Below are 26,985 nucleotides of genomic sequence, written 5' to 3'. Positions count from 1 at the left end.
TTAGTATTAGAACATATTCTCACGTACCTACACTATCTCAACTCTGAATTTGCATGCTAATACTTGACGATGGAAGCACTTAGAAAGCTCAAATGGTGTGAACATAATTTCACACGATATATTGAGCATTGGACCAACAAAGCTAGATTGTCAACTCCACCAAAGTGTACATCATCCAAGGAAGATGCACAAGCGCATAAAAAATTGTGAACATATCTTTCCGTCAAAAAAATTTGTGAAACATATCCGATATCATGCTCTGACTAAATTGCCATCATCATATATTCTGTATACAAAAGGTGAATGCAACTGCTTTCTATACTTAACATCAGCACGACATACGGACATAGCAGATCTCAAGGATAAAATTTCCAACATTTTTGCCATTTGATACTCGTGCAAGCTCAGCCACACAATTCTCAAATCTCAGCTTACTACCAAAGAATTAATGGAACTACGCTTTGCGGTATGTACAGCACTGCCGGCAGAAACCAAAAAAATGAGTTTTGAGGCCAGGACTTATTTCCTCGTCCTCTCAGTTCCTGGATTTGCTCATTTGAAGAAGAACTTCCATATCTCCCTGTCAGAAATCTCAGTTAAAATGTGACCACCAAGGACACCTTCCTCTTCCATCAAAGCTCGAAGCTGCCTCGCACCACCATTGGAACCGACCAAGTTCTTCTTTGAAGCCACATACAGGACTCCATATGGAGGACGTAGGCACTGCAAGAGTAACGTGCACAGTTAGACACTGGACCAAAAGTAATAAATAATAGCAGTAAAATGACACTCTTACTGCAAAAAATAAAAAAGCTTCGTGCCACCACTTATGGAGTTCAAAAAAATATCAGCATTTATAAGTGTTTAATTACACTGTTCATTCAAATGAACCAAGGAGAACACTCCATCTACGGTCCAGATCAACGAAAGAACCTAAGAAGCTTAAACTTTTGTGTTCTATCACAATTTCAGCTAGATGCATGGGGAACAAATATGCAGATCCAATAAGGTGATAAGGAGTTTGAGGAACTGACCTTTGAGATAAGGGCATAGAGCTTCTTCAGAGAGTTCAATGCATAGGGAATGTCAGAAATCAAAATTACATCGTAGCCACCATCTGCTTGGTCGGTCTCACTAGCCCTCTCCCATGCACGGCTGCCAGAAAGCTTCCTGGATCGCCTGGGCAAGTAGTCATGACCAACTATACTGCTCCCGTCATGGCTACTACAGCCATCCATAAAATCATCCTCAGAAAAGCTGAGGTTTGTTGGCACTGTGGGTGGCTGCACAACTGAGAGAATCGTCGGGAGCTCATCCCACTCCCCAGCGTAGAAATGTACATTAGGATCCAAGAGCTGCCTAGATGGTGTAACAGGGCTCTCTGATGGCCTGTTCTGCCTGTCCCGAGCCTGCTCAAGATTTGCAAGAACATTGGGTATTGTTCTGCATCGTATGGTTTCTGCATTTATGTCCTGAAAATGAACTGTGGATGCACCCTGCAGGTAGCATTTAAGCAAGAAGTCAGACCATTGCTAGTCATGTGACAATGAAAGAAAATACATATAGTTCCCAGAATGAGGAGAAACATAAATCTATTTAAAATAAGCATTCTTTTTATTACACAATTATCATAAGCATTGGAAAGACAAACATACCTTCAAGCAGGCAAAAATCCCAGACAGACCAGATCCACATCCGAGCTGCATCAATTGTAAAAGAAAATTCACGAAGCGGTTATAGAATAGAAAAAAAATGGCCATGCTGAAGCCTGAAAGTATAAGACTGAGTTTTGACTTTTGAAAAAAATATAAGAAACTATACTACTGCAGGTGAGTTGACAACTAACTTAACAGCTTCTTTTGGTAGATAAAAATCAAGATCAAAATAACCAAAGAACCTAACACTATCAAAAGCAGGGCTTGACACGTAGCAAGTCTATAAAGGGCACCAACTAGATGAAAGTACTAGCTGAAGAGGCAAGTTATCTCGAAGGAGTTACCTCTAGAACCCGCTTGCCCCTGAAGCTCAACTGTCCATCACGGATCTCATTTTTAAGAATGTTGACAAGAGTAATGGAACTCTCCCAATATTTCAGAGTTCCTGAGGAGAAGTGGAAAAACAATATGTTTCTACATTTAGAATATAGTAATATAGGAAAGAAGTCTTGCAAGCTTATTTACTAGACAGTTACCATCATATTTTGATGATGCTACTTCAGAAGGTGAAAAGGCTATCATATCCGCTACAATGACCTTTCCCTGAAGAACAAGAAACATATTGAAGCATTGAAGATTATAATTAATAGCTTGATTCTTTGAGCAGTTACTAGCAGAATCAAACAAAATTTACTGCCAACCAGAAAACTAAGCAAACAGTGCAATTTGTATTCACATCTAACCTTGAAAATATCAAGACCTTGCACGTCGACCTTCTCTCCAGCATATTTGTAAGGGTGAGCACTCTGAAAAAAGTTCAAAACATACAAATTTTGTTTATCCATGGAAAAGAATTTAAGAAAATTACCGATCAACAGTTCAACACAAAATCTTCAAAAAGCAGAAAATATCTCCATTTGGAGTCCTATATATGAATGGCAACCAAAACAGATCAAATAGGTGTACCTTTGAGGGGATTATTTCAACAGCCGGTGATGGCAGATGCAGATCCCTCTCAGATACAATCGGCACACAACTAGTGGCCTTGCTGGGAAGCAAGCCAGGGAAACACTGAACTAGTAGTGATGGTGCCTTCATTGCGCTACCTGTTAATTTCTGCTATTCAGGAACCTGAAAGGAAAAAAATGATATTTTTTTTTTCCTGGAAACAAAATACTGACAGCTAACTGCAATAAAATGAAATCACATAAAGAATCACAATTCTGCAACATGCAAAAAAGATACTTCTGAGGAAGCTGGCATTCCATGACCCTTAATTTGATTTACATTTATCAAATCTGAAGAAGACTTTATCTACATTGTTTACTTCAGTAACTTTTCTGAATTTAAGCAATATAATTTCACTAACAATAAAAGGTACACAAGACAAAATTACAAGGAGTGACCAAGCAGGCAATCTCTAGAAGATGGCTGAGTTTTGATGAACGATTTACCATATTAAACCAACCCATTGTCTGACAAATAATGACTGTAAACCGATTCTACAATCTCACTATTAAAATCAAAGTAACGCATGATGCAAAATAGGGTTATACTCCTTACTCAAATTGACAGACAGTCGTGCCGTTACAACAATAATGGCAGACAAACAGGAAATTCTATGTTCTGTGCTAACTCATGGTCAGATCAGATATTCTCAAGGACTACTGTGATCGCTAATACTCAGAATAGGCACACCAACAAAAACCATGCTTCCCAATTCGACAACCAAATAGACTGCCTTTCTAAAGGAGTACCTTAAAACACAATGCTAGGTTGCTAGTGTTGGAAGCTAATGTTTAATTGAATAGCCATCTGGTGACCACTATGTAACCTCCGTATCTCCAAAAGTGGATCCAGACAAGTACCCAATTAATAAGCTAATATATCGCCTTTCCTACCAATAGAATCTGAATACCATGCATTCATAGGACTTTCCGCGTGAACCTGTCACCTTCTATAGACTCCAGTGAGGACCATGGCAGAAATTGCAGGTACAAAATCACTAAAACATCGACCAAAGCTACCTCTTTTCACCATTTCTTGTCCAAACCTTGAAATTCTAAACACTCAAATTAAAACCACCCAAAATTTAGGTTATCAATACAGCTAGCACAATTCTGATAGCTAAACCCCCCAATTGAAAAGCTGGATTCCACATGATACTGTAACAAATTTGCTTCTCCTCCGAGTCAACGTCAACTCTACAAATTACATCTCTCACGCCACCTGAACCATACAGATCAAACCTGCACAAAACGTTTTACCCACAGTACTACACAGCTACCTCCCAGCTAGAGCAAACGAAGATAGACATCAGAGACCATTAAGAAGGGGGCAAAAAGCTTCCTAAAACCCAAATCCGCACCCCCCTCCCCCCCCCCCCAAACAACTCGCCAAATTCTCAATTAATCCAGACAGCTTCGTTCAGAGATCAACCTCGTAAAACAAACAAAAATCAACCACGCACGAGAAGGAATCAAACCAAACGACCGAAACCTCGAACCATAACCTCCGAGAAAAATCCCTCCTTTTCCCCTCAAACCTTGAACCGTAACCTGACACCACCAGATTCTACTGCTCCCCGAGCTGTCCTAGCCTAATCTCCCCCAAATCGAAGCACCAAGAAAACGAGCCGCCCACCGACGAGAAGAACGGAGAGTTTTACCTCCTCGACCGGAGCCCGAGCAAAATCCCCCAAACAAAACGGCGCCTCCTTCTCCTCAGCAAAGCAGCGCCCCTCCTTCCTTCAGTTGTCCAGGAATCGCGACCAATCGGCCAACGCGCTCCAAATTCCCCAGCGAAGATCTCCCCGGTTTCCTCAAACGCTTCCAATTCCCGAGTCAGGAAGTCAAACCGCCACGCCTGGACTGGATCAGCTCGGGCTAGGGACGGTGGGCGAGGGGTATGTATATATACAGCGGGGGGAGGTGGGGAAGAAGCTTCGCAGCTTCTGCCATGGGTTGCCTGCTCGTGTACAGAAGTAAAAATTCTTTTTTTTGGGAGATGAGAAGTGAACGATTCTTCTCCTGTGACAAGTGTCGATTTTTTTTGCGCACCCCCGCCCCCCCCCCCCCCCTCTCGGCGTGTAATTGACTAATTGCGGAACTTCCCTCGTGGTGGAATATACCGCGCCGTGCGGGAGCCGTGTGAATCCCGAGGGTCGCTTCCAGAAATGCGCGGCTTTTGTTTTCTTGGCCTTCTTCGTTGTCTGCTTTGACTGGCAACTTCATGGCGAGCCGGCCGCGAGCTGCACGGGTCAACTGTTGGTTCACGTCGTGGCAGGTCCAGACAGCCAGGAGTCCAGGGCACAATCAAACCCGAGGATACAGTAGCCAACGCTGCATTTCAGCTGCAGCTGGCGTTTGTTATGGTATAGAAAAGTAGAGTTGAATTAACCTATCTTTTCGTACTCATATCCTCTGTTTTAATATATCAGAATTGCTAATTTTTTGTCGACGGAATTATGTTTTAATATATTTGTCTGTAGCTTCTACACCCACACGAGAAAAAAAAACTAGTGTAGGAAGTATGGCAGAAGCATAGCGAATAACTGCAATACTCTTTGAAACGATGGATCTCTACAAAGGAAAAAGAGAAATTGTGATATTGGTCTCTCTCTTTTTTTACTTTTGTTCCTTTACATGGTTTCCACAAAATACATTGAAAAGTACCTTCTATGGATATTGTAACCATGCGGAAGTATTATTTGACGTTAAATCTGCTACTTATCATTTCTCATGACAATTATAGAAACTTTTAAGTGGTCAAAGTGTTTTGGAATTTGGTGAACATTCTTCGATCTGTGAATCCGCGTTCCACGTTTATTTGTAGACGGGAGAAAAATTTTCACCTACTACTGCGGTTCGATCCGATCAGAAAGCTTCATGAGCTTGTTGTTGAAGCAACTTTCCGTGATTGGTGAATCATGTGAAACTTATTTAGACTTGTGAATCATGTGAGACGTATTTAGACTTACTGGTGCAATCACGTGACAGGGTTATATATGAGGCGGCATCGAGTAGACGAGTACACACACCTGTTCATCGTGTACCGAAGTTAGTTTCACGGACGAGGCGTGAAAGAAATCACCACTGCATCTGCGTGTGTCAGTCGCTGGACCAACTGTGGATGGTTCTCACTCGCGCAAATGTAGCGAGTGCAAAGCACTCATAGAGAGCAAGCGCTCAGTAGTTTTTAATAAATACATTTAACTCGAATTAATAAATGAGCTGCATGTTTTTCTTTTTTTTTCAAACTTACTCTCCATAAAATATGTTAGAATTGCCTCTAGTTTTTTAAGAATTTTATTTTTATTTTTTTTAATTTTTGGGATGTTTTTGCAATAAAGTCAAACCTTGGGGGGTTTTTGCAACAAAACAATTTTTGGGGAGGAAAGTCAAAATCTAAGTGATTTTTAGGAGATTTTTGTATTTTTCTTTCAAGATACACTGTAAATATAAGTAGATTGGAATGGGGTCATGTAAGACCAAAGATTGTTCAAGGACAAGATTTGATTAAATATGCCGAGAGACGCTGGCCACGTACTTAAAGGTGCAGGAGAAGAGAAATGAGAAGAAAGAGAAGGAGAAATGAGAGGAGGAAAAAGAGGAAATCTCTTACCTACCGAATTTGTATCCGTCACTACATGTGCGTGAAGGTCCGCGCAACACGTACGCCGGAGATGAGCCGGCCGTTACGTGCCGAGCGTGCGACCCTCGGCGAAGATCGATCCGGTCTCTTTGTTGACTTTGCCCTGCCCTTTTGATCATGTCCTCCATCTTTTGTCTTATGGCGCGTAATTAAGGAGGGATCAAGAGATCGAACGTCAAAGCTAAACTACTTTACTCGTACTGTATGATTAGTACAAACAGGCAAAGAGGTTAGTGCAAGAGATTCATAGATACCGCACGGCCGAGAAGACTAGCATACAGGAGGATTGGAGTAATAGTTTAGTTGAGCCAACGAACCAACCGAAGGGAATAATACAGGTTGTGCCATGAGCTCGCTAGGCCTTCCTTCGCATCTGGATCTGGTCCCCGGCCTGCATATCCATCCATACATCGCGCCCGATCGATGAACCCGACCGTCGAGATTAGAGATGCAAATTATTCCCGAGCGCTGAGATTAGGGATGCAATATATATATATATATATATATATATATATATATATATATATATATATATATATATATATATATATATATAACTAGCCATTAAGTAGTTAATTACCTCTTAGCCGAGACCGATCGAATACTCTAAATTTATCTCTTGATTAATTAGTAACAACACCACTAGACCAGCCGTGCGTGCTGCCGCGATAGTTTGATGCGTGTGGTTCGCGCAAGATGCATGCGTGTAAACAAAGGCAGCGCGCACGTACGTATGCTCTGCGTATGGGCTCTAAACGTGAAATTGGTTGTCTACATGCGATCAATTTAGCCTATTAGATGTCTATAATCTTAAAGAGAAATATATTTAATTATTGGTGTATATTGTTTTAGTTTGGTTTGGTGATATAAATATATGTTCGTAATCTGGTTTGGGAGGGTCCACAGTCTCGTCTAGCGGATGCAGGTTCCAACATCCACTCATACAAGTAAGCCTATTTATTAGTGTCACAAAATTATTTTCATGCGACTAACTAATCACAATCTCAACTCTTGTATTCGCTCATATGATTTTAGATTCAATAAATCAAATATAAACTCAGCTTAGTCTGTCTAAACAGATGTAACTAATCAAATACTATTTTTTCAACAAATATAACTCTGCTCAGTATGCTTCCTCTGGCCTGCATATACGGCCCTAAGGGTATGATTGGTTATCTGTATGGGAGCAACCTGACTCGCATGGATGCGTATAATCTCAGAGAAAAGCGTGTTTAGTTGCCTGCATGCACCGTTCCAACCTGGTCCGACGGATGCAAATATACGCTTGCAGCTTGGCTCGGCAGATGTAGACTCCTGCATCCGCTTATGCAAGCAGATTCACTTATCAGTGTCACAAAATCATTTTTATACCATCAACCAATCACAATCTTAAATTTTGCATTCGCTCATGCGGCCTCATAATCGGTCAACCAAACAGATACTCAACTCAGCCTGTTCAGACAAATACAACCAACAAAGTACTTCTTTTTCCAACAAATATAACTCTGCTTAACATGCTTTCCCTCAGCCTATAAGACCATCTCCAATCATATTCTCTTTAGTTTGTTTTCATACTAATTCCCCTCATCGTTCCCATATTCTTTATTTTTCCTCATTTCCAACAACTTTTCTTTGAAGGGTTCTATAAAGGGAAATGAGAGAATCTCGGGGTGAAATGAAATGTGAGAGAGAATTTGTCAGAGTATTGAGTAAGAGGGCATCCTAACTAACGGTCCACACGAGGGGTATGACGACCGACAGGAGATATTTCATGAACCCTAGCCCATCACCTGATCAGGTCCAAGCTCGCACGACCAGCGCAAGGCTTATGCAACTAGCCTCCTTACTATATTATGAGATCTCGCGGCCAATCCTTGCTGGTCGCGGGCCAATCCGTACCTAACTCATCTAATCGCATTTATTGCTATTTACTCAAGTGTTTTCCTCTCTATTCCCCATGCACCCCATCTAGCGAACAAAGACATAATCAGCGCGGTTGGTCATTGCCCCTTCCCGTAGCATTAAATGTTACGGATAGAGCCTTGCGGGCCAGTGTAGCACTGCACAGCTGACGAGACAGGGTCTGTGGAATGACCAAATAAGTATATGATTTTGCAGGTAGACTCACGGGATGCAGGGACAGGACAGCTTGATAGACTATCTTACGGTGCACGGCGATGGGATGGGTCAGGTGGACAGGAAAGGTAGGTGTGGAGACGTTCCACGGTTGGGACAGACATTCAAAGCTCTCACGAAAAGTTGGGCTCATCCGGTTCTCAGGATATGATCTAAGAGTTGAATATCTAGCTAGGTATAGATCTGCTAATCATGCCCACTTGTAAGTTCTACCTCTCTCTGGTATATAAGAGAGGAGGACTCGGTTAGAAAAGGAGGATGGGTAATCGATTCACAAGCACTTATAATAAAATACATAGGATGTAAGACTGTTATCTTTCGGGAGGTCTGAACCTAGATAACCCCGGTGTACTTGAGTTCAACACACACACACACACCGATGAACGCATACCTTCAGCATTGTTCATGCGCACTTCGATTGGCATACCCCAGAATCATTATCAGTATTAACCCTCGACAGTTGGCGCGCCATGTAGGGGACGTGTTTCTGCATTTCGGTAGGTACTAGATATCAGATTGGGCTACCCATGGCCAGATCCATGGCAACCATTGAGTCTCTTCTAAGGACCTTGGTCACTGTGAGGTATTTGTCATAGGGTACGACCTAACTTATCTAATCGTATTTATTGCTATCTACTCAAGTGTTTTCCTTTCTCAGACATCCCATCCAGTGAACAAAGTCATGGCCGGCACGAATGAGGCCTTGTGGGCTGGTGCAACACCGCACGGTTGATGAGACAGGATCTGCAGAACGATCAGATAAGTGGATGGTTTTGTAGGTAGACTCACGTGGCGCAGGGATAGGACAGCTTGACGGACTATCTTACAAAGCGATGGGACAGTTTTGGACAGGAAAGATAGGTATGGAGGCGTTTCATGGTTGGGACATGTACTCAAAGCTCTCAAGAGAAGTTGGGCTTATCCGGTTCTCTAGGATATGATTCAAGAGTTGAATATCTAGCTAGACATAGGTCTGCTAATCGGAGCCCACTTTTAAGTTCTCTCTAGAATATAAATAGAGGAGTACCCAATTTGAAAAGAAGGATGGGTAATCGATTCACAAGCACTCATAACAAAATACACAGGACATAGAGTTGTTATCTTTCGAGATGTCTGAACCTAGATAACTCCAGTATTCTTGAGTTCAACACACACCTATGAACGCACACCTTCATCGTTGTTCACGCGCTATTCGACCGATACATCCCGAAATCACTGTCAGGGTTTAACCCTCGACATAATTTCTTCGTGATGGGAAGCCGTTGGAGCACTGAAGGAAATAATAATCTCTTCACGAAGGGAAGTAGACTCACGAAGGGAAGTCATTGGAGATGATCTAAGGGTGTGATTGGTTGTCCGTATGGATCGTATGTGCAAATTAAGTGGAAGCAGATTGAGTGGAGTCATATTTGTTGAAAAGAAATATTTGGTTAGTTATATTTATCTGGACAAGCTGAGTCGAATTTCAATTTGGTTGATCGAATCTAAGACCGTATAAGCAAATACAAGAGTTGAGACTGTGATTGGTTGTTCGTATGAAAATAATTTTGTAACACTGACAAGTAGTCCCGCCTGCATGAAACAGGCTATGAGGGTTTCCCTCTCAGACCAAGCTGCGATCGTATATTTACACCACTGAACCAGACTGAAAATATACATACAAACAACTAAACATATTTTTCTTTAAGATTATACGCATCCAAACCGGATTGCTTCCATACCAGACAACCAATCCGACCCTAAACTAGGTGGTGGTTGCACGCGCCGTCCGCTCTGACTGGCAGCTGGGGCAGCTTGTCACGGCCGGAGAAAGAGCTGTCAGCTATATAACTTCTCATAAAACAGTTCAATTACGAAAATTCTTGTTCTCCAAATGAAGTCTAGGCTCATAGTACTTGTGGCATGAGGCGCATTTCCATTTCGTCAACCGTTCTGCTTTTCTGCTTCAGTGCGCAAGGAATGTAAGCACCAGTCCAAGCATATTTGCAACTCGTCCTGCTCTCAAAATTCCAAACTCGACAGCTGACATCAACCGTAGGAAAAGACGCATCAAAATGCGCATGTGTTTTCCCTTTTCTCCTCTTCTTTCTGGGATCATGTCGAGACTGTTTTAGATGCCCCTCTGACGACGTCTGAACAAAAATAAAAACGTATCCAAAATGCACCAAACGACTCTTATCTGACCGTTTCACGCACGGTCCCTTGTCAACCAAGGAAAGAAGATCGAAGTCGCGGTCGCGTCTTGACAACCAGGGAGAGGGGAGTAGGTGAGGATGCAACTTCCCTCACACGGCTGGTGGAGCAAGCCTGAACAAAAGGTGGCTCCCTCCCTTCTAGAAGCATGAGGGCAGCACGATTGTGTGGTTGACAAGAACAAAAGCCAAGCAAGGCTGCATGAGGATATAAAAAAATGGGGACGCCTACATTACTAGGATTTGCATCCGGCAAAAATCGAGCCCTAGTGTCGGCTCGTAGCATTACAGTGTTATGTTTGCCACAAATTACTCTCTGCACCTGCCAATACATCCGGAAAACAACGATGGCACCAATGTTCGCCTCAAAATTACAGCCGCCGCGGTTGCCCTATGCTATGCAAGCATGCTCCAATAATATATGTACATGAGTTCCAGCTTCAGATCCACACGTACGTATCATGAGAGTATTGGGTCAGGCTGGTACTTGAATTCAGGCAGATGGTCCAGCCTGCAAGGGAAACGGCACCTCATGAACAAACCAATGAGGTTGTTTAAGAATTTCACACAACCCTCAGAAAAGTTTTAGAACAAAAAGATTGCAAACTTTACAACAAGTCAGATGAAGGAGTTAGTGCAAAGAAGTGTGCTGCATCGTCTTGAAATAGCACAAAATCATACATTCATGCCATTTTTGCTATGTTTTATTATACACGCAAATACTGAAATTTGTTTTACAAAAAGTAATAGCAACTCACCTAATTTACCATGTTCAAATAATATCATCTATTATAACTTCTAAGTATAGACATTAGTAGAAGCAGATTTAACGTAACTTTTTAGAACCGCTTTGTTGTTGCAAATTGACTCAAGAAAATGCCCGTATAAAAACCGCACTTGATACAAAAATCTTACTTTAATCAAGGCTGGTATTGGCAAATCAATGTCCTCCATTGCATCACCAAGATATGAGCACAGAAGGGTAAAGGAAGATCTATCATTGAAAGTATGTTTTCTTGTAACCAGAAAAGATGAGGTCAAGAAGTCTTGCGTGGAAGCAACCAGTATTTCCCCATTCTTAGGAGTACAGAAATTATTCTGAACCTGAAAAGGCAATGAACGATAAATATCAGCTATCAAAGTTGTGCTAGCGCATACAATAAAATTTTTCTCAACTATAAATTTATAATATAGAAAATTCGAAAGTGCTACCCCCATGAGCATGAGCGCTTCAGTGCGAGCTCCTCTGTCTGCGGGACATGCAAATTCATTTCATCTCCATCAAAATGAGCATTATAGGGATTGCAAACAGACTCATTAATGTTGGTTTTGATCTTGGTCCCATTCTCCCTAACATTTCCTAACTAACAACCGAATTTCAAAGGGGAGCCATTTTCTCACGCACGCACCGTAATTGGGGGTGTAGCCAACGCATTGGTTGTGGTCCCACCTCGTGCAGCATCATATAAACAGATGTGAGGGGGTTCGGCTGTGATCACGATCTAACTCACGAAGTCAGCCGCCTCTCCTCATATCTTAACCCTAATCCAATCCTTAAGGGTGCTGTCAACGAGGTGAAGACCGCCGCCTCTTCATCAACTACAAGCCGAAGCCTCTTCATCACGCCGGCGACCACTTCACCCCCATTTGATGGCGTCACAGAACGCAGGTAAACACCTCATGCTTCCGCACTTAGGGTGTTTGATCTTAGGGCTAGCAATTATGTTGATTAAGTGAAGAATTGAGGTCTAATATTTGGCATCAGAGCCATCCTAGTCCCTAATCAAACCCAATTAGTCTTAATCATGTTGAGTTATGATCGGTTGACGCCAATTAGCGGTCAATTGGTCCCATTTTTTATCGGTTTAAGTACATTGATGATAAATTATGCGATTTAAGTTCAATTTTAGGCTCGGATTAATGTACAAGTTCATGTTTATGTCTCGGATTAATGAAATTAGGATGAATTCTTGTATACACTTTCATAAATTAATCAATTCGGCTCAGTTATGATATTTTGAGCCTTAATTGGACATTAGTTAGCACTGTTGGTATGAGATTAAGGCCAATTAGTTTAGGTTTAACGTGTTTTAGCTCTAATCAACCTCGGGTCAATTCAATCAGGCGGCTCTTATGCTTATGTATTCATGAACTAAGCTTCTATATTGTGTTTATGTGTTCATGGGGCTCGGGTTCGGTCAATTAGGCTCGGATTATGCGGGATTAAGCAATTAGAAGGAGGGGAATTGGGAGATTAAGAAAAACCCTAAGAAATCCCCAATCCCCCCCCCCCCAAATCCGAACCCTAAACCCCAAATTTCCCCACAATCCCGAACCCTAAGCCCATTTTTCAGAAATTCTAGAGCAATAGAAGTGGGGAGGGGGAGGACTTACGGCTCCGGCGCTTTCCGTCGCTGTTCATGCCCGTCGGAGTTCTCCTCCGGCGGGATCTTCCTCGTTTGCGCGCGCGGTTCATCTGGCTCTTCTCGCCTCCACCGCGGGACGGGGCACCTCCCTTGCCCTCTTCTCTTTCGGGCGGCCGTGGTCGCCGCTGTCTCTTTCTCTCTCTCTCTCTCTCTCTCTCTCTCTCTCTCTCTCTCTCTCTCGGCCGGCGGCTTCCATCGCTGGCGAACTCTCGAGCCGCCGCTCTCTCTCTCGAGTCGGGCGGAGTTTTCGGGGAGAGAGAGGGAAATGGATTAGGGTTAGGGTTTTCGGGCGAAGGCCTTTTATCTCGCGCGTTTTCGTCGGGCAGCCGTCGGATTGCGATGAACGGCTGAAAAGGTACGGGCCGGCGCGCGCGCGAACACAAAAAAAAGGGCCGGGCGCGGTGGCTGGGCCGCGCCCTCGGTCGGGCCGGCACACGCGCGAAAACAGATTGGGCTAGGCGCGGTGGCTGGGCCGCGCCCTCGGCCGAGCCGGTGCGCGCGCAAAAAGCAAATTGGGCCGCGCACTGGTTTCTGGGCCAAGCTAGACCGAAAGGCCTTTTTGGGCTGTTTTCCATAAAGCTTTGGCCTTTTCATTTTTGGGAATTTTTCAGTGATTTCTAACGTTCTATCCATTTATGCACTGGAATATCTAATGCAAATAGCCCAAAGTTAACGATGATTAATGCATAAAATATCATTAATTCTCTGGTTGAATTGGATCCAACGGGAAGATTTTTCCGGAGAATTTTACGATCAATTCATATAGGTTCATAATTACTTTCTGACCAAAGTTGACTGTAATTATGTGCTATTTTTCTGTATTTATTTAAATTCTTTTTAATTTCTGCCCAACGGTGATGCGGAATGGAGTTTTATTTTTGCATGATTTTAATCAGACCAACGTAGGGTTATTTTCGTGCAAATTATTTCCTTATGATAAATTTACTAATTTGGCCCAATTCTTCTCTCCAGCTCTTAACACTTCCTCTATTGCCGCCACTATTGACGGTATAGAGCAACTCACGGGCAATAATTTTCCTGCTTGGAAAGCTAAGGTGACTGTTGTCCTTGGTGTTTTAGACCTGGACTATGCACTCAGAGTTGACGCTCCCACAGCTCCCGCCATTGGCGTAGAAAATTATGATGAATTAAAGAAAACTTATGATGCACTTTCTGAGAAGTAGGAGCGGCCCAACCGTATGTCTCTTATGATAATGAGAAACTCAATATCAGATGCTATATGGGGAGCAATTCCAAACTCAGAAAAAGCTAAGACATACTTGGCATCTGTGGAGGGGCAATTTAAAGGCACCTCCAAGGTTTATGCCAGTACACTGATTCAAAAGCTCCTCAACACTAATTATAATTATGGATCCGATGGTATAAGAGAACACATCATGATGATGACAGACATGGCTGCCAAACTCAAGGGCATGGATATGGAAATCTCTGAGGGTTTCCTTGTCCATTTTGTTTATGACTTCTCTCCCTCCTGAGTTTACTCCTTTTAAGATAAATTACAACACTCAGAAAGAGAAGTGGAGCATGAGCGACTTGATCGCAATGTGTGTCCAAGAGGAAGAGAGGATGAGGGTTGAAAATAAAGATTTTGTGAATCAAATAAGCAGCCCAAGAATATAAAAAAATTCCAAGGGGATTTCAAGTCTAAGAAGAAGTTGTATTTCGTCGCTAAACACAACAAGGTAGCACAGAGGGCGCCCAAGGCATTTGCTCCTTCTACTCCTGCCTATCAAGAATCTAAAGATGACGGATGCCACTTCTGCCACAAGAAGGACCACTACCAAAAGGATTGTGTTGGTTTTCTGAAGTGGCTTGCAAAGAAGGGTAATGATTTCATAACATTCATTGATGAATCACTTTATGCTGATTTTTTTCCTTAATTCATGGTGGATTGACTCAGGTGCCACTGTGCACATTACCAACTCCTTACAGGGATTCCTTACCGCGAAAACATTAAGAAAGGGGGAGCGAAGTCTTAGAGTGGCCAATGGGAAGGAAGCTCAAGTTGATGCTATCGGATCCCTTCTATTAGTTCTTAATAGTGGCTTCACTCTTAGATTAAATAATGTAGTTTATGTTCCTTCTATGAGGAGGAATCTCAATTCAGTTTCGATGTTAGATGATGATGGTTTTCATTGTAATTTCGGAGACAATAAATGCATTCTTAAATTTAATTCAGATGTTATTGGTCTTGCCATCCGACAAGACAAACTTTATATGCTTCCTCTTAATGAATCCTATATGACGATGAATGTCTATGATGTAAGCTATAAGAGAAAGATAAGTACAATTAATAAGACTTCTTCGAAACTGTGGCATTGTCGTTTAGGCCACATTTCGAGGGGGAGAATGGAGCGTCTCATTAAGGAAGAGATTCTCCAACCCTTAGACTTCTCCGACTCTGACCACTGCATAGATTGCATTAAAAGAAAATACGTTAAGCAAATAAAGAAAGGGGCAACTCGAAGCACAGGATTATTAGAATTAATTCACACGGACATATGTGGTCCTTTTCCTGTGACATCAGTTGACGGTTTTGATTCTTTCATTACCTTCACTGATGACTTCTCCCGTTACGGCTATATCTACCCCATTAAAGATCGATCTGAATCTCTCGATAAATTTAAGATATTTAAGGCTGAAGTAGAAAATAAGCACAACCTGAAGATTAAAGTAGTGAGATCGGATCGCGGGAGAGAATATTATGGGAGGCATGCCACATATGGGCAAATCCCTGGTCCTTTTGCCAGATTCCTTCAAGAAAATGACATAGTAGCCCAATATTCTACACCTGATGAACCTCAGTAAAACGGGGTAACTGAGCGACGCAACCGCACGCTTATGGATATGGTGCGAAGTATGCTCAGTTATTCTAGTTTACCAGTTAGACTGTGGATGGAGGCACTTAAGACAGCCACACACATTCTTAACCGGGTTCCCAGTAAATCAGTTCCAAAAACACCTTATGAATTATGGAGTGGAAGAAAATCCTCTTTAAAGTATTTACGCGTGTGGGACTGTGCAGCTGAAGCTAAAGTCTTTAATCCACATATTGGGAAATTAGATCCTAAGACAGTTAGTTGTCACTTTATCGGGTATCCAGAAAGATCAAAGGGGTATCGCTTTTACTGTTCATATAGGATCACCAAGTTCGTGGAAACAAGACATGCTGTGTTTCTTGAGAACAGGGATATGGAGCCGAGGGAAGTTGATCTTGAAGAAAAACGGGTTTATGTTCCTACTCCACTGATACAAGAGTCATTCATCCCTGTGCCTCAGGTGGTTGCACCTTCAGTAGAAACTAACGTCAGTACACCCCCTGTTGAGGTCTCTGAAATTCCTAACAATATACCTAACGATGAGCCTCAGCAGTCCCCTGTAGTACCCAGTCCTTATCCTGCAGTGCATAATGAACCGATCAGGAGATCACAGCGTGACAGGAGACCTGCCATATCGAACGATTATGTTGTTTATATGAATGAGGATGTTAATGACATAGGAAAGACAGAAGATCCCAACTCATATAAAGAGGCCATGATGAGTAAGCATTCGTCTGAGTGGCTTAATGCCATGAATGAAGAATTAAAATCTATGAGCGATAATGATGTATGGGACCTAGTAGAAATTCCTGACAGAGCCAAAACAGTAGGCTGTAAATGGATCTACAGAACTAAACATGACTCTAATGGGAACATCGAAAGGTTCAAAGCAAGGCTCGTAGCTAAAGGCTTCTCGCAAAGAGAAGGAATTGATTATAATGAAACTTTCTCTCCTGTATCAAGTAAAGATTCTTTCAGAATAATTATAGCGCTCACAGCGCATTATGATTTAGAGCTGCATCAGATGGATGTAAAAACAGCATTCCTTAATGGTGACTTGGAAGAAAATGTTTACATGGCTCAGCCAGAAGGTTTTGTCACGAAAGACAACGGACATTTGGGATGTCGCCTTAAGAAATCAATTTATGGTCTAAAACAAGCGTCTAGACAGTGGTATCTCAAGTTTGACAAAGTCATCAGAAATTTTGGCTTTAAAGAAAATGAAGTTGATAACTGCATTTATATAAAGTTTCAAGGGGGAAAATTCACCATCTTAGTTCTTTATATGGATGATATCTTATTGGCCAGCAGTGATAAGGATATGCTGTTTGAGACCAAGAGTTTTCTTTCCTCTAATTTCGATATGAAGAATCTCGGTGAAGCCTCTTATGTTCTTGGCATTGAAATTCATCGAGATCGGTCCAAAGGAGCATTAGGTTTGTCTCAAAAAGCATATATTAACAGAGTACTAAAGAAATACAATATGCATAAGTGCTCTGCCACGCTTGCTCCTATTGTTAAGGGCGATAAGTTTGGGACATATCAATGTCCAAGGAACCAATATGAAATTGATCAAATGAAGACGGTTCCTTATGCTTCAGCTGTCGGAAGCATTATGCATGCTCAAGTTTGTACACGCCCTGACTTAGCTTTCGTGACTGGGATGCTTGGCAGATATCAATCAAATCCAGGACCGGACCAGTGGAAAGCCGTTAAGAAAGTCCTTCGCTATTTGCAAGGCACTAAGAACTACATGCTCATATTTAGAGAATCCGATAACCTTGAAGTCATTGGTTATTCGGATGCAGACTTTGCGGGGTGTGTAGACACTAAGAAATCCACATCAGGTTATATCTTCACCCTCGTTGGAGGAGCTATCTCGTGGAAAAGCTCCAAGCAGACACTTACAGTATCTTCAACGATGCAAGCTGAGTTTGTGGCATGTTATGAGGCTACCGAGCAGGCTGTATGGCTAAAGAACTTTATCCCCGGACTAAGAGTGGTTGACAGCATTGCAAAACCACTTACATTATACTGCGACAATCAACCCGTAATTTTCTATACGAGTAACAACAAGTCGAGTGGTGCTGCCAAACACATCGACATTAAGTATCACGTTGTGAAAGATAGAATCCAGGATCAAACAATAAGTGTCAAACATATAAGCACTAAGTCAATGCTTACGGATCCGCTCACTAAAGGCTTACCACCTCATATTTTTCGTGATCATGTTGCCAGCATGGGGATATTAGAAAGTCCATGATTCTGGATTAAGAGGATCATTAAACAAACCAACTCCCATTAAGTATAACGAATTTCCATTTTGAGATGGAATGGTACACTATAGGTATTTGGGTTTCAGTGGCATTTTATTGATCGTTGTAATAATTTGCCTTGGTATACTGTTTTATTGAGAGTAGGCTTATGATGTTAGCCTTACGATCAAGGGGGGAATGTTGGTTTTGATCTCGGCCCCCACTCTGCCTAACGTTTCCTAACTAACAACCGAATCCCAAGGGGGAGCCGTTTTCTCACGCACGCACCGTGATTGGGGGTGTAGCCAACGCATTAGTTGTGGTCCCACCTCGTGCAGCACCATATAAACAGACGTGAGGGGGTTCGTCTGTGATCACAATCTAACTCACGAAGTCAGCCGGCTCTCCTCATATCTTAACCCTAATCCAATCCTTAAGGGTGCTGTCAACGAGGTGAAGATCGCCGCCTCTTCATCAACTACAGGCCGAAGCCTCTTCATCACGCCGGCGACCACTTCACCCCCATCTGATGGCGTCACCGAACGCAGGTAAACACCTCACGCTTTCGCACTTAGGGTGTTTGATCTTAGGGCTAGCAATTATGTTGATTAAGTGAAGAATTGAGGTCTAATAATTAAATCTCAGTGTTCTCCAGGACATTATCCTTGCCTGTGAATACAAAAGCAAGCACCAAAGGTGAGGCAAAACGTTTTGAGTATAGAAAGCACAATAAAGTATGGAGATGTTCATACCCTGTGAGACATAATTGACATTATATGCAGACTCGGTTGTCGATTGAAGAGGACAATCCTTCTATCACAGTACTTTAAGTGCCTGAAAATGCAGAAGAGAACAACAGATGAAGGCTGGGCTAATTAACAATTCAGAAGTTCATCAACTTACAACTTACAGCTTTGTGCAATCAGGTTGTATGATAAAATTTGCCCCTGCATGTTCGTAAGGGCCAAGAGGACAATCCTTCTATCACAGTACTTTAAGTGCCTGAAAATGCAGAAGAGAACAACAGATGAAGGCTGGGCTAATTAACAATTCAGAAGTTCATCAACTTACAACTTACAGCTTTGTGCAATCAGGTTGTATGATAAAATTTGCCCCTGCATGTTCGTAAGGGCCATTCCGTATACATTGACGTAGCTTCTTAATGTTAGACTATTTTTAATAGATACTTTAAAAATTCATCCCTTATAATACTATTACAGTATCTTTTATTTTTTTTATTTTCAATAGCTACTCTATTTTCTATTTTTTATTATTCTCCTTCTTCTTTCAAATCCACACACATACGCTAGCTACAGTGATACGAGAGCCGGTTTTCTTCCCTAAATTTACCGACTTCCGTTTGCTTCCCGTATCTCTGTAGAGATAGATACGGGGGCTGTTGAAGTCGTTTGCTGCCGCTCGCGATAGGTGAAAAAAAAATTCACTACAGTGATGTACGGAAAGAAAACCGATTAAGAAGGCCTTATAGTACGAGACTCAAGTAATCAACACAGAATAGCCACCTGCAGCATCAATTAATGATGAAAACGACTGGAAAGTGGAAATTAAAGACATCAATCGAACATGAACAAGTACCTCTGTTATTCTCAAATTTGGAACAGGAGATATGACAGTCCTTCCTGTGTACTCAGTACGTTTTCGAGACAAGTTGCCACCAAAACGGCCCGTCTTCCCTTTGAGTTGTTGAACAAGGACACGATGTTGTGAGTAAAGCTGGTCAAGTGGATCGGGTCCAATAGGCCGCCACAACGCACGATGATTTTGGCCCGGCCTGAGCAGGGCACGTCACAAAGTTAAATGGGCACGGCATGATGTTGTGAGTAAAGCTGATCAAGATGCTCTCTTTGTTTCTTCCATTCTTTGTAACGTTATTATTTCTCTTTTCTAATTTCGAATATTTGATTTTTTTTATGTCATTCAACATTAATTATGGATGGTGATCATCATGATACATCCATCGATCATGATTTTGTTTCTTCAACGACTCTCAAGGGACTACAACCCTTTTGATAACAGTGTTACAGATGTAGAAGAACCCGACGATGAACCTCAAGCTGCTTCACTTGCACCACCATCATCAGGCTTTACAAGTTAACTCGTCAACAAACACCGGCTCCAAAAGATCTAATAGCCACTATGTCCGAAGTTTGGCAAGGCTTCGAAAAAGATCTACAGAGAGGAAGGCGGGGTAAGTGTGAGGTATGCTACATGTTATATTTGCATTATATTTGCAAAGGTGAATTATCGCAAAGTTCTCATGTGGAACAGAACACTTGAAGAGGCACGTCGTAACTTGCAAGCAAAGGAGTGAAGTAGCCATGAAGCAGGTGGTGCTGCAATACAACCCTGGTGGCTTTGTTCGTTATTAGGAGCATGACTCTGTCAATGCTCGAAAGGAGCTATGCCGCTTTATTGCAAGAGCGGATCTGCCACTCAACATCGGTGAGTCTGTTACATTTGAAGATTACATTAAACAAGCTCATAATTCTAGGTTCACGCATATTTCTAAACAAACAACTACTAGGAATATAGTAAAATTCTATAATGTGTGTCATAGCAAGCTTAAAGAAATATTAAAAATATGTATATTTTCAATAACTTTAACCTCATACATATGGACAAGTAGTTCTAGAGAGGATAATTTTAGTGTGGTTGCTTATTTTGTTAATGATGATTGGAAAGTAGAAAAGAGAATAATAGATTCACAGTTGATTGACAATGCACATACTGGTAAAAATATTGTTGAAAAAATATCTCAAGTAGTTAAAAGACTTTAGGCTCACAAATAAAATATTTTCTATCACTTTAGATAATGCCGGTGTAAACTCTAGAGTAATGGATATTCTTACTATGTTGTTTAGTACATATGTTGAATCTTTCTTATTAAATCAATGTTATGCTTGCCATTAGGGGTGAAAACGGATCGGATACGGACGATAATGGTCGTTTTGTATCCTTATCCGTATTTTTAACCGAAAACTGGAAACGAATATGGAAATCTCGGATAGATAGTATCAAAAACAAATGCAATGTGAATACAAATCAAATACAAATACGGATTAGGATATCTATCAAATGATAAAGACCCCTTAAATTGTGCGTATAAAAATAACAAAAATAATAATGTAGTATAACTTCACACATAAGGGAATAAATTATACGTAACAACAAAAATAACAATGTAGTATAACTTTACACAAAAGGAAAATAAATTATGCATATAAAAATGAAAAATAACAATTTTCGTATCCTTATCTGGCCCAAATATCGTTTCCGTTTCCTTATCCGTATCTGGATAAAAATATATGTATCTGTATCCGTTTCGGAATTATCCATATCCGGGAAAGACTATCCGTATCTATTTTTCCGGTTACAGAGCAGAAAATATCCGCTTTGTTTTCAACCCTACTTGTCATATTATCCATCTTATAGTAAAATACAGTTTAAAGAGGTTGACGCCATACCTAGAGGATTTTTGTACTGCAATGATTTTTGTGAACACCTCTAACCAACGAATTGCAGTATATAAGCAGTACTACGTTGCAATGGATGTGCGTCCATATACGTTTGTTGTGGACATACCGGTAAGATATTGTGTAGTTCCTATGAAATATAAATTTTTAAAATATTAGAAAGGAACTCCTTTGATCAATGTTGAATGGCACTAAAAAATTCAAATATTTGGAGTTAGAAAAGAGAAATAATAACATTACAAAGAATAGAAGAAACAAGAAAAACATTGATGAGAAAATCACTAAGATTTCTTCAAAACAACATGATGACAGTGTTGATTTTTTTTTTTTGATTTTTGGCAACAATTTAAACTAATTTTATCAAATTATCGTAATTTCTCAAGAACTTTGATAGAAGAATGAGAGGAGGAAACATGAGAACAAATATTATTGCTGGTGTGGAATAGGAGGGAAGGATGAGGCTCCATTTATAGGTGAAAAATGGTGAATTTTATAAAAAAATCAATTTTTTTGAGCTCAAACGGTAAAAAATGGTTGGTAATTTTGAATTTTTCGGGTAAATAGGTTAAACAGGCCAGGACCCGTTTAACATGTTAATGGGTCGTGCCTCCGTGTGCCCAGCCGTGCCCTCACGTATCCAGACGTGCCTCCATGGGTCTAAACATGCTAACGGCTTTAACTAAGCCAATCATGTCGGGCCGGGCTAGGCCTTACCGTGCCTAATCGGGCTAACGGCTATAAATGGATCAGCCATGCATAATCGTGCCTGTCGTGCCAGGCCTAATCATATCGGCCCCCTATGTCGTGCTAAGGCCTCGGCCCAGGCACGACATGGTTTATTTTACCGTGCCATGCTGAGGCCGGACCAAAAATCATCGTGTCTCGTGTCGGCCCACTTGGCTAGTTTTATTGCCAGCAATTCTAGAAAGAAAGAAATGACAAGTAAGCTAATGATCTCAATAAAAGTTACAGTCTGATCCAATTAAGTTAATAGATTGGAAATGACAGCAGTACAAACTGTGCAATCTGAAAATATGACTCCCACCATTTTAAAGAATCAAAATTACAAACAAAATTTTATGCATGCAGAAAAAAGTCAGAAGTTCCAAGGCTCTAAATTTAGCACGTTAAGTAATTAATATATCTAGAAGATCTGACTTGAATGTCAGATTTTTAGATTACAACACTTTGGATTGTGATGTTGTTAATGCAGCAGTCCACATGTAAAAATCATGGATGTCATAATTGGACCTACTGGTTCAAATAGTTGACTATTTCAGCTTAAATTTCTTCTTTGTAAAATATATTCTTTGTATAACCATCATATTTCCTGAAATAGCACTTCCATATAGCCAACTAAATTCTGAATTACATATTGAACTAGTTTGTGGGTTACAAGGAACACAAAGAGGAGCCACTAGTTTGTACAAACGATCCAAAAAAGAATAAAATATGAAAGTAGACCTCTACAAAAGAGAACACAGGAATGGAAAATTTCAGGAAACATGTAAACAGACACAAGTGAGGAGCTCTGAGTAATCTTACAAAGCACTTGGAGACCACCAGTTTGAAGGGTCTCCTTAAGGGTGGAATTTGTATTAACAATACTCTTCAATATAACAGTAGTGCTATCTTCATTGCTGCAGTAAGCAAGACAATTCATGACATTACAACTCACCTGGCTGTGCTGAATCACCAGTGAATATGAGGATAAGTAAGCAAAGCAATTTTAAGAAACTGAACAACAAACCTTGTTCTACTACTACCAACAACAACAGAAGGCCGGATTGGTACAGGTGGCACTGCAATCTCCGTCACTCCGTCACAATAAGCTTCTCTGGTCTATCACCAAGGTTTAGCAATTCACAATCCTGCGGAATATTGAAACGTCACAAAAAAAAAAAGTAAAATTAGCTCAATGAAATTGCGAAGGTGTTCAGATTGGAGAATATCATCTAATGTGAAGCCAACAATGGGGCTTGGGGCAACTTGTTAAATAGGCCTAATGCTATTCTGCAGCTCACGTGACTGTCTTGAGTGCCAAAAGACTGAGTAGCACAACACATCAAATAACCCTATATCCCATACATTGTGGTACTCTCTACACGTATACTCTTCAAAGATGAAAAATGGCATATACCTCGTCAGTCATTCAAGATGAAAAATGGCATATACCTCGTCAGTCATTCTTCTGAATAGAGAGAGAACAGTTGCAGGGTCTAACATGCGAACTGAATTAGTGGACACTTTGTTCTTTCTTGTGTTGTAATGCATTCTTCAGTTCTTCTGTATGTCCATCCAAAATTTTGCTACAATCATGAAGAACTATCAAGCCTGCTCTGACCTTTTTAACTACACCTGTACTTCCAACAAAAACAAGAAAGAATTGAGAGATGTTTTTAAAATGTTAGCATCCAAAGAATAGCCAGGTGTTCACTAACAGGCATTCCTAAGAAGAAGAAAAAAAGTGATGAGAACAATATAGGATAGCTTACCGTTTCTGTACTCACACCTGGGGCAGCAGGATAGTTTGCACTTGTCCCTCACTTTTCTCATGATAGTACTTTTCTGTAGAGCATCTGCTCTGGCATTTCTCATTTTCATCAAAAACTCTCGACGGCCTTTCTCCACAAGAAGAACCCTACTGCAGCTCTGGGAAGGCACGAGAGGACAAGTATCACGACGGAGTTCAACACACCCAAGGTGTAAGCTTCTTTGAGGCAGTACCTTGCAGACACACTTCAATATATCCAGAATACAGTTAAAGAGGCCGACATTAAAAACTGGAAGCGCGAGCTTCAGGTAACCGAAATGACCAGGACATTCAGCAAATGAACCAGGGCAAGTACTGCACTCCCCAAGCTTGTTCGCAGCTCCCTGAAATTCAACACAATGTAAGAAATTATGCAAACCATTTTTTTTCGAACACGCATGAGATCTATGCGCCTTTGTATTAAGATAGAAGAAGAAACCGGTCCCCATACAAAACCTCAAGAGGCCAAAAGAGAGAAAGAAAGAAAAGAGAGGGAAAAAAAAGAACAAACCAAACCCAAAACAAAGAGCTAGGACTAAGGGGGCAAGAGCTCACACGACCAGCATCGTCTATGTAACAACCTAGCACTCTAACCATGCCACAAAGCATCAAACATCATTGCTCCTGCTGTGACCCATAGCTGCACCTCTGCCGAGATTTCTTGCAAGACGATCTCCACCCTCGGAGCGGCCCCATTAAAGACACAGTTGTTGCGATGCTTCCATAACAACCAAGTTCCCAAAATTATCAAGGAATTGAGACCCTTATTGTTAGACGAACTTTTGTTGTATCATCCGTCTGCACCATACATGTTGGCGTAGCACTCACGCCTCAGGGCCGTGCAGGTGAGGCAATCACGTCCGGGATCGCCTTCATCATCAACACAGCAACGCCAATAGTAGCCAGCTGGGCTTGTATCTATAGCTGCAACAGATATGCATCAAATATGCTTGTAATCTTTATTTCTATTTTTTTGCTTTGCCATGTACATCTCATATAAGCTGATTCCCGGCCAATCAACATTATTCATTGCGATTACCTTCGCTATCATGGTATCACGAGACCGCTTCGCTCTTGTGACTTCTTCTGCCCTCCCTCAAGCCCTAATGCACCACCACCAATTCCCACGCGTAGTCGATCATCGCTACATGCTCCCATGGCTGACATCGCGCTACAAGCTGTCGTGGCCGAGCGTCTACGCTAGGCTACTGATCGTGCTCGCTAAGAGGAGGAGGCGTGCCGCTCCTATACAGTAGTGCAGGCCTAGGCCGCAACCGCCGCCATTTATGCATAGGCCGTCGACGTCCTCAACATCAAGGCGCTCATTCCCATCGTCCTCGACCTTGCATCTCCGAACTACAGCAAGTGGCGTAGTCTCTTCCTCAACACGCTCGGCCGGTACGATCTCTCCGATCACATCCTCGTCGATGTTGAGGTTGACACCAAGAATGCCCACTGGCATCGGATGGCCTACACCGTGCGATCATGACTCTACGGCACCATCTACACTGAGCTGCTCGAGGTCATCATGACGCCCGTCTCCATCGCCCGTGCCGTCTGAACGGGCCTTGAAGATCAGTTCATTGACAACAAGGAGACGCTTGCTCTCCACCTCGACGCTCAGTTCCACACGTTCATCCAAGGTGATTTGTCGGTTTCAGATTATTACCGCAAGCTTAAAGGAATTGCAAATGCCCTGAGTGATCTCGTTGAGCCGGTTCAAGACCGCACGCTCGTCTTGTCCGTTCTCTGTGGCCTCAACGACAAGTTTGCCTATATGGCCGTCCTCCTCAAGCGCCAAAAGTCATTTCCATCCTTCATCGATGTTCGCTCCAACCTATTGCTAGAGGAACTTACCATGGCATCTAAGCTAGGCTCTTCGTCGACCGCCCTCGTTGCCACCGTGCCCTCTGCTTCACGCGCCCCCGCCACCGACTGTAGCGACACCAGTCAAGGCCCTAGCGCTGGCCACAGTGGTCTGGCGCCCCCTCCTGGCAACAACAACCATGTTCACTCTAACACTAGCGGCATGCCCAATGGCATGTCCACTCCACGTGGCAATGGTCGAAATCGATATCGTGTCCATCATAATGATGGCACCTCAGCAAACTTCAGCTGGCCCTCCATGTACATTCCATGGACCGGGACATTTCAGGTGTGGCCCGGTTCCATGGATCCTCGTCAACGCCCAACCAGCCCTCAGTCTGGGCAGCAACAGCTTCCCGTCCCCCAGCCTCATACACTGGTTGCAGGCGGCACGCCAAGTGCACCAGCGTCGTTCGGTGCAACCCTCGGACTGCCAGCCATGCCACCAGCACCTTTCAGCGCACCGATTGTCCTAGGTCTACCCTTGTATCCTTGTTCGGCGCCTCAGTGGCCACAACAGACATGGGTGCCCACGCCACCGGTCATGTCATGGGATCAAAAGCACCTACAATAGAATGGTACATGGATTCGGGTGCCACTTCTCACGTGACGTCGAACTTCAGTAATCTCCTTATTTCCCATCTACCCACTCCATCTTGTTCGTCTAACATAATTGTCAGCAACAAGTCTTTGCTCACTATCACCTCACCTCTACAGGGTTGATGACCTTTCCCACCGCCCATGGTCCCTTGCACCTGCATAATGTTCTTATCTCCCCACATATCATTAAAAATTTGATTTCTGTTCGGTGGTTTACTACTGACAATAATTGTTCCATCGAATTTGACCCTTATGGCCTCTTTGTGAAGGACCTCAACTCCAAGAACGTGATCGTCAGGTGCAAATGTTCCAGGGAGCTCTACCCTTTCTACGCG

General features: G+C 42.1%; 1 protein-coding gene and 1 pseudogene across 1 annotated transcript; both read right to left on the bottom strand.

Annotated features, from left to right (window-relative positions):
• Positions 1-225: 225 nt before the first annotated feature.
• Positions 226-4,730, bottom strand: LOC133889130 (uncharacterized). The gene is made up of 8 exons (XM_062329594.1): positions 4,324-4,730; positions 2,622-2,786; positions 2,399-2,461; positions 2,192-2,258; positions 2,000-2,100; positions 1,656-1,700; positions 1,035-1,496; positions 226-723 (listed from the first exon to the last, which is right to left on the bottom strand). The coding sequence occupies exons 2-8, from the start codon at positions 2,751-2,753 to the stop codon at positions 553-555; spliced, it is 1,041 nt and encodes a 346-aa protein (XP_062185578.1). The 5' UTR covers positions 2,754-2,786; positions 4,324-4,730; the 3' UTR covers positions 226-552.
• A 6,399-nt stretch (positions 4,731-11,129) lies between these two features.
• Positions 11,130-25,646, bottom strand: LOC133889523 (DNA-directed RNA polymerase III subunit 1-like; annotated as a pseudogene).
• Positions 25,647-26,985: the final 1,339 nt, after the last annotated feature.

This window comes from Phragmites australis, chromosome 13, assembly GCF_958298935.1.
Source record: "Phragmites australis chromosome 13, lpPhrAust1.1, whole genome shotgun sequence".
NCBI lineage: Eukaryota > Viridiplantae > Streptophyta > Magnoliopsida > Poales > Poaceae > Phragmites > Phragmites australis.
This window is presented reverse-complemented; position numbering and strand designations above follow the sequence as displayed.

What these genes read in the sequence shown, in the direction of transcription:
- LOC133889130 (XM_062329594.1), bottom strand. Translation starts at nt 2,753, where the DNA reads ATGAAGGCACCATCACTACTAGTTCAGTGTTTCCCTGGCTTGCTTCCC. An exon ending in GGGGCAAGCGGGTTCTAGAG is followed by an intron (nt 1,701 to 1,999) that starts GTAACTCCTTCG and finishes CAATTGATGCAG; the next exon opens with CTCGGATGTGGATCTGGTCT. An exon ending in GGATTTTTGCCTGCTTGAAG is followed by an intron (nt 1,497 to 1,655) that starts GTATGTTTGTCT and finishes TGCTACCTGCAG; the next exon opens with GGTGCATCCACAGTTCATTT.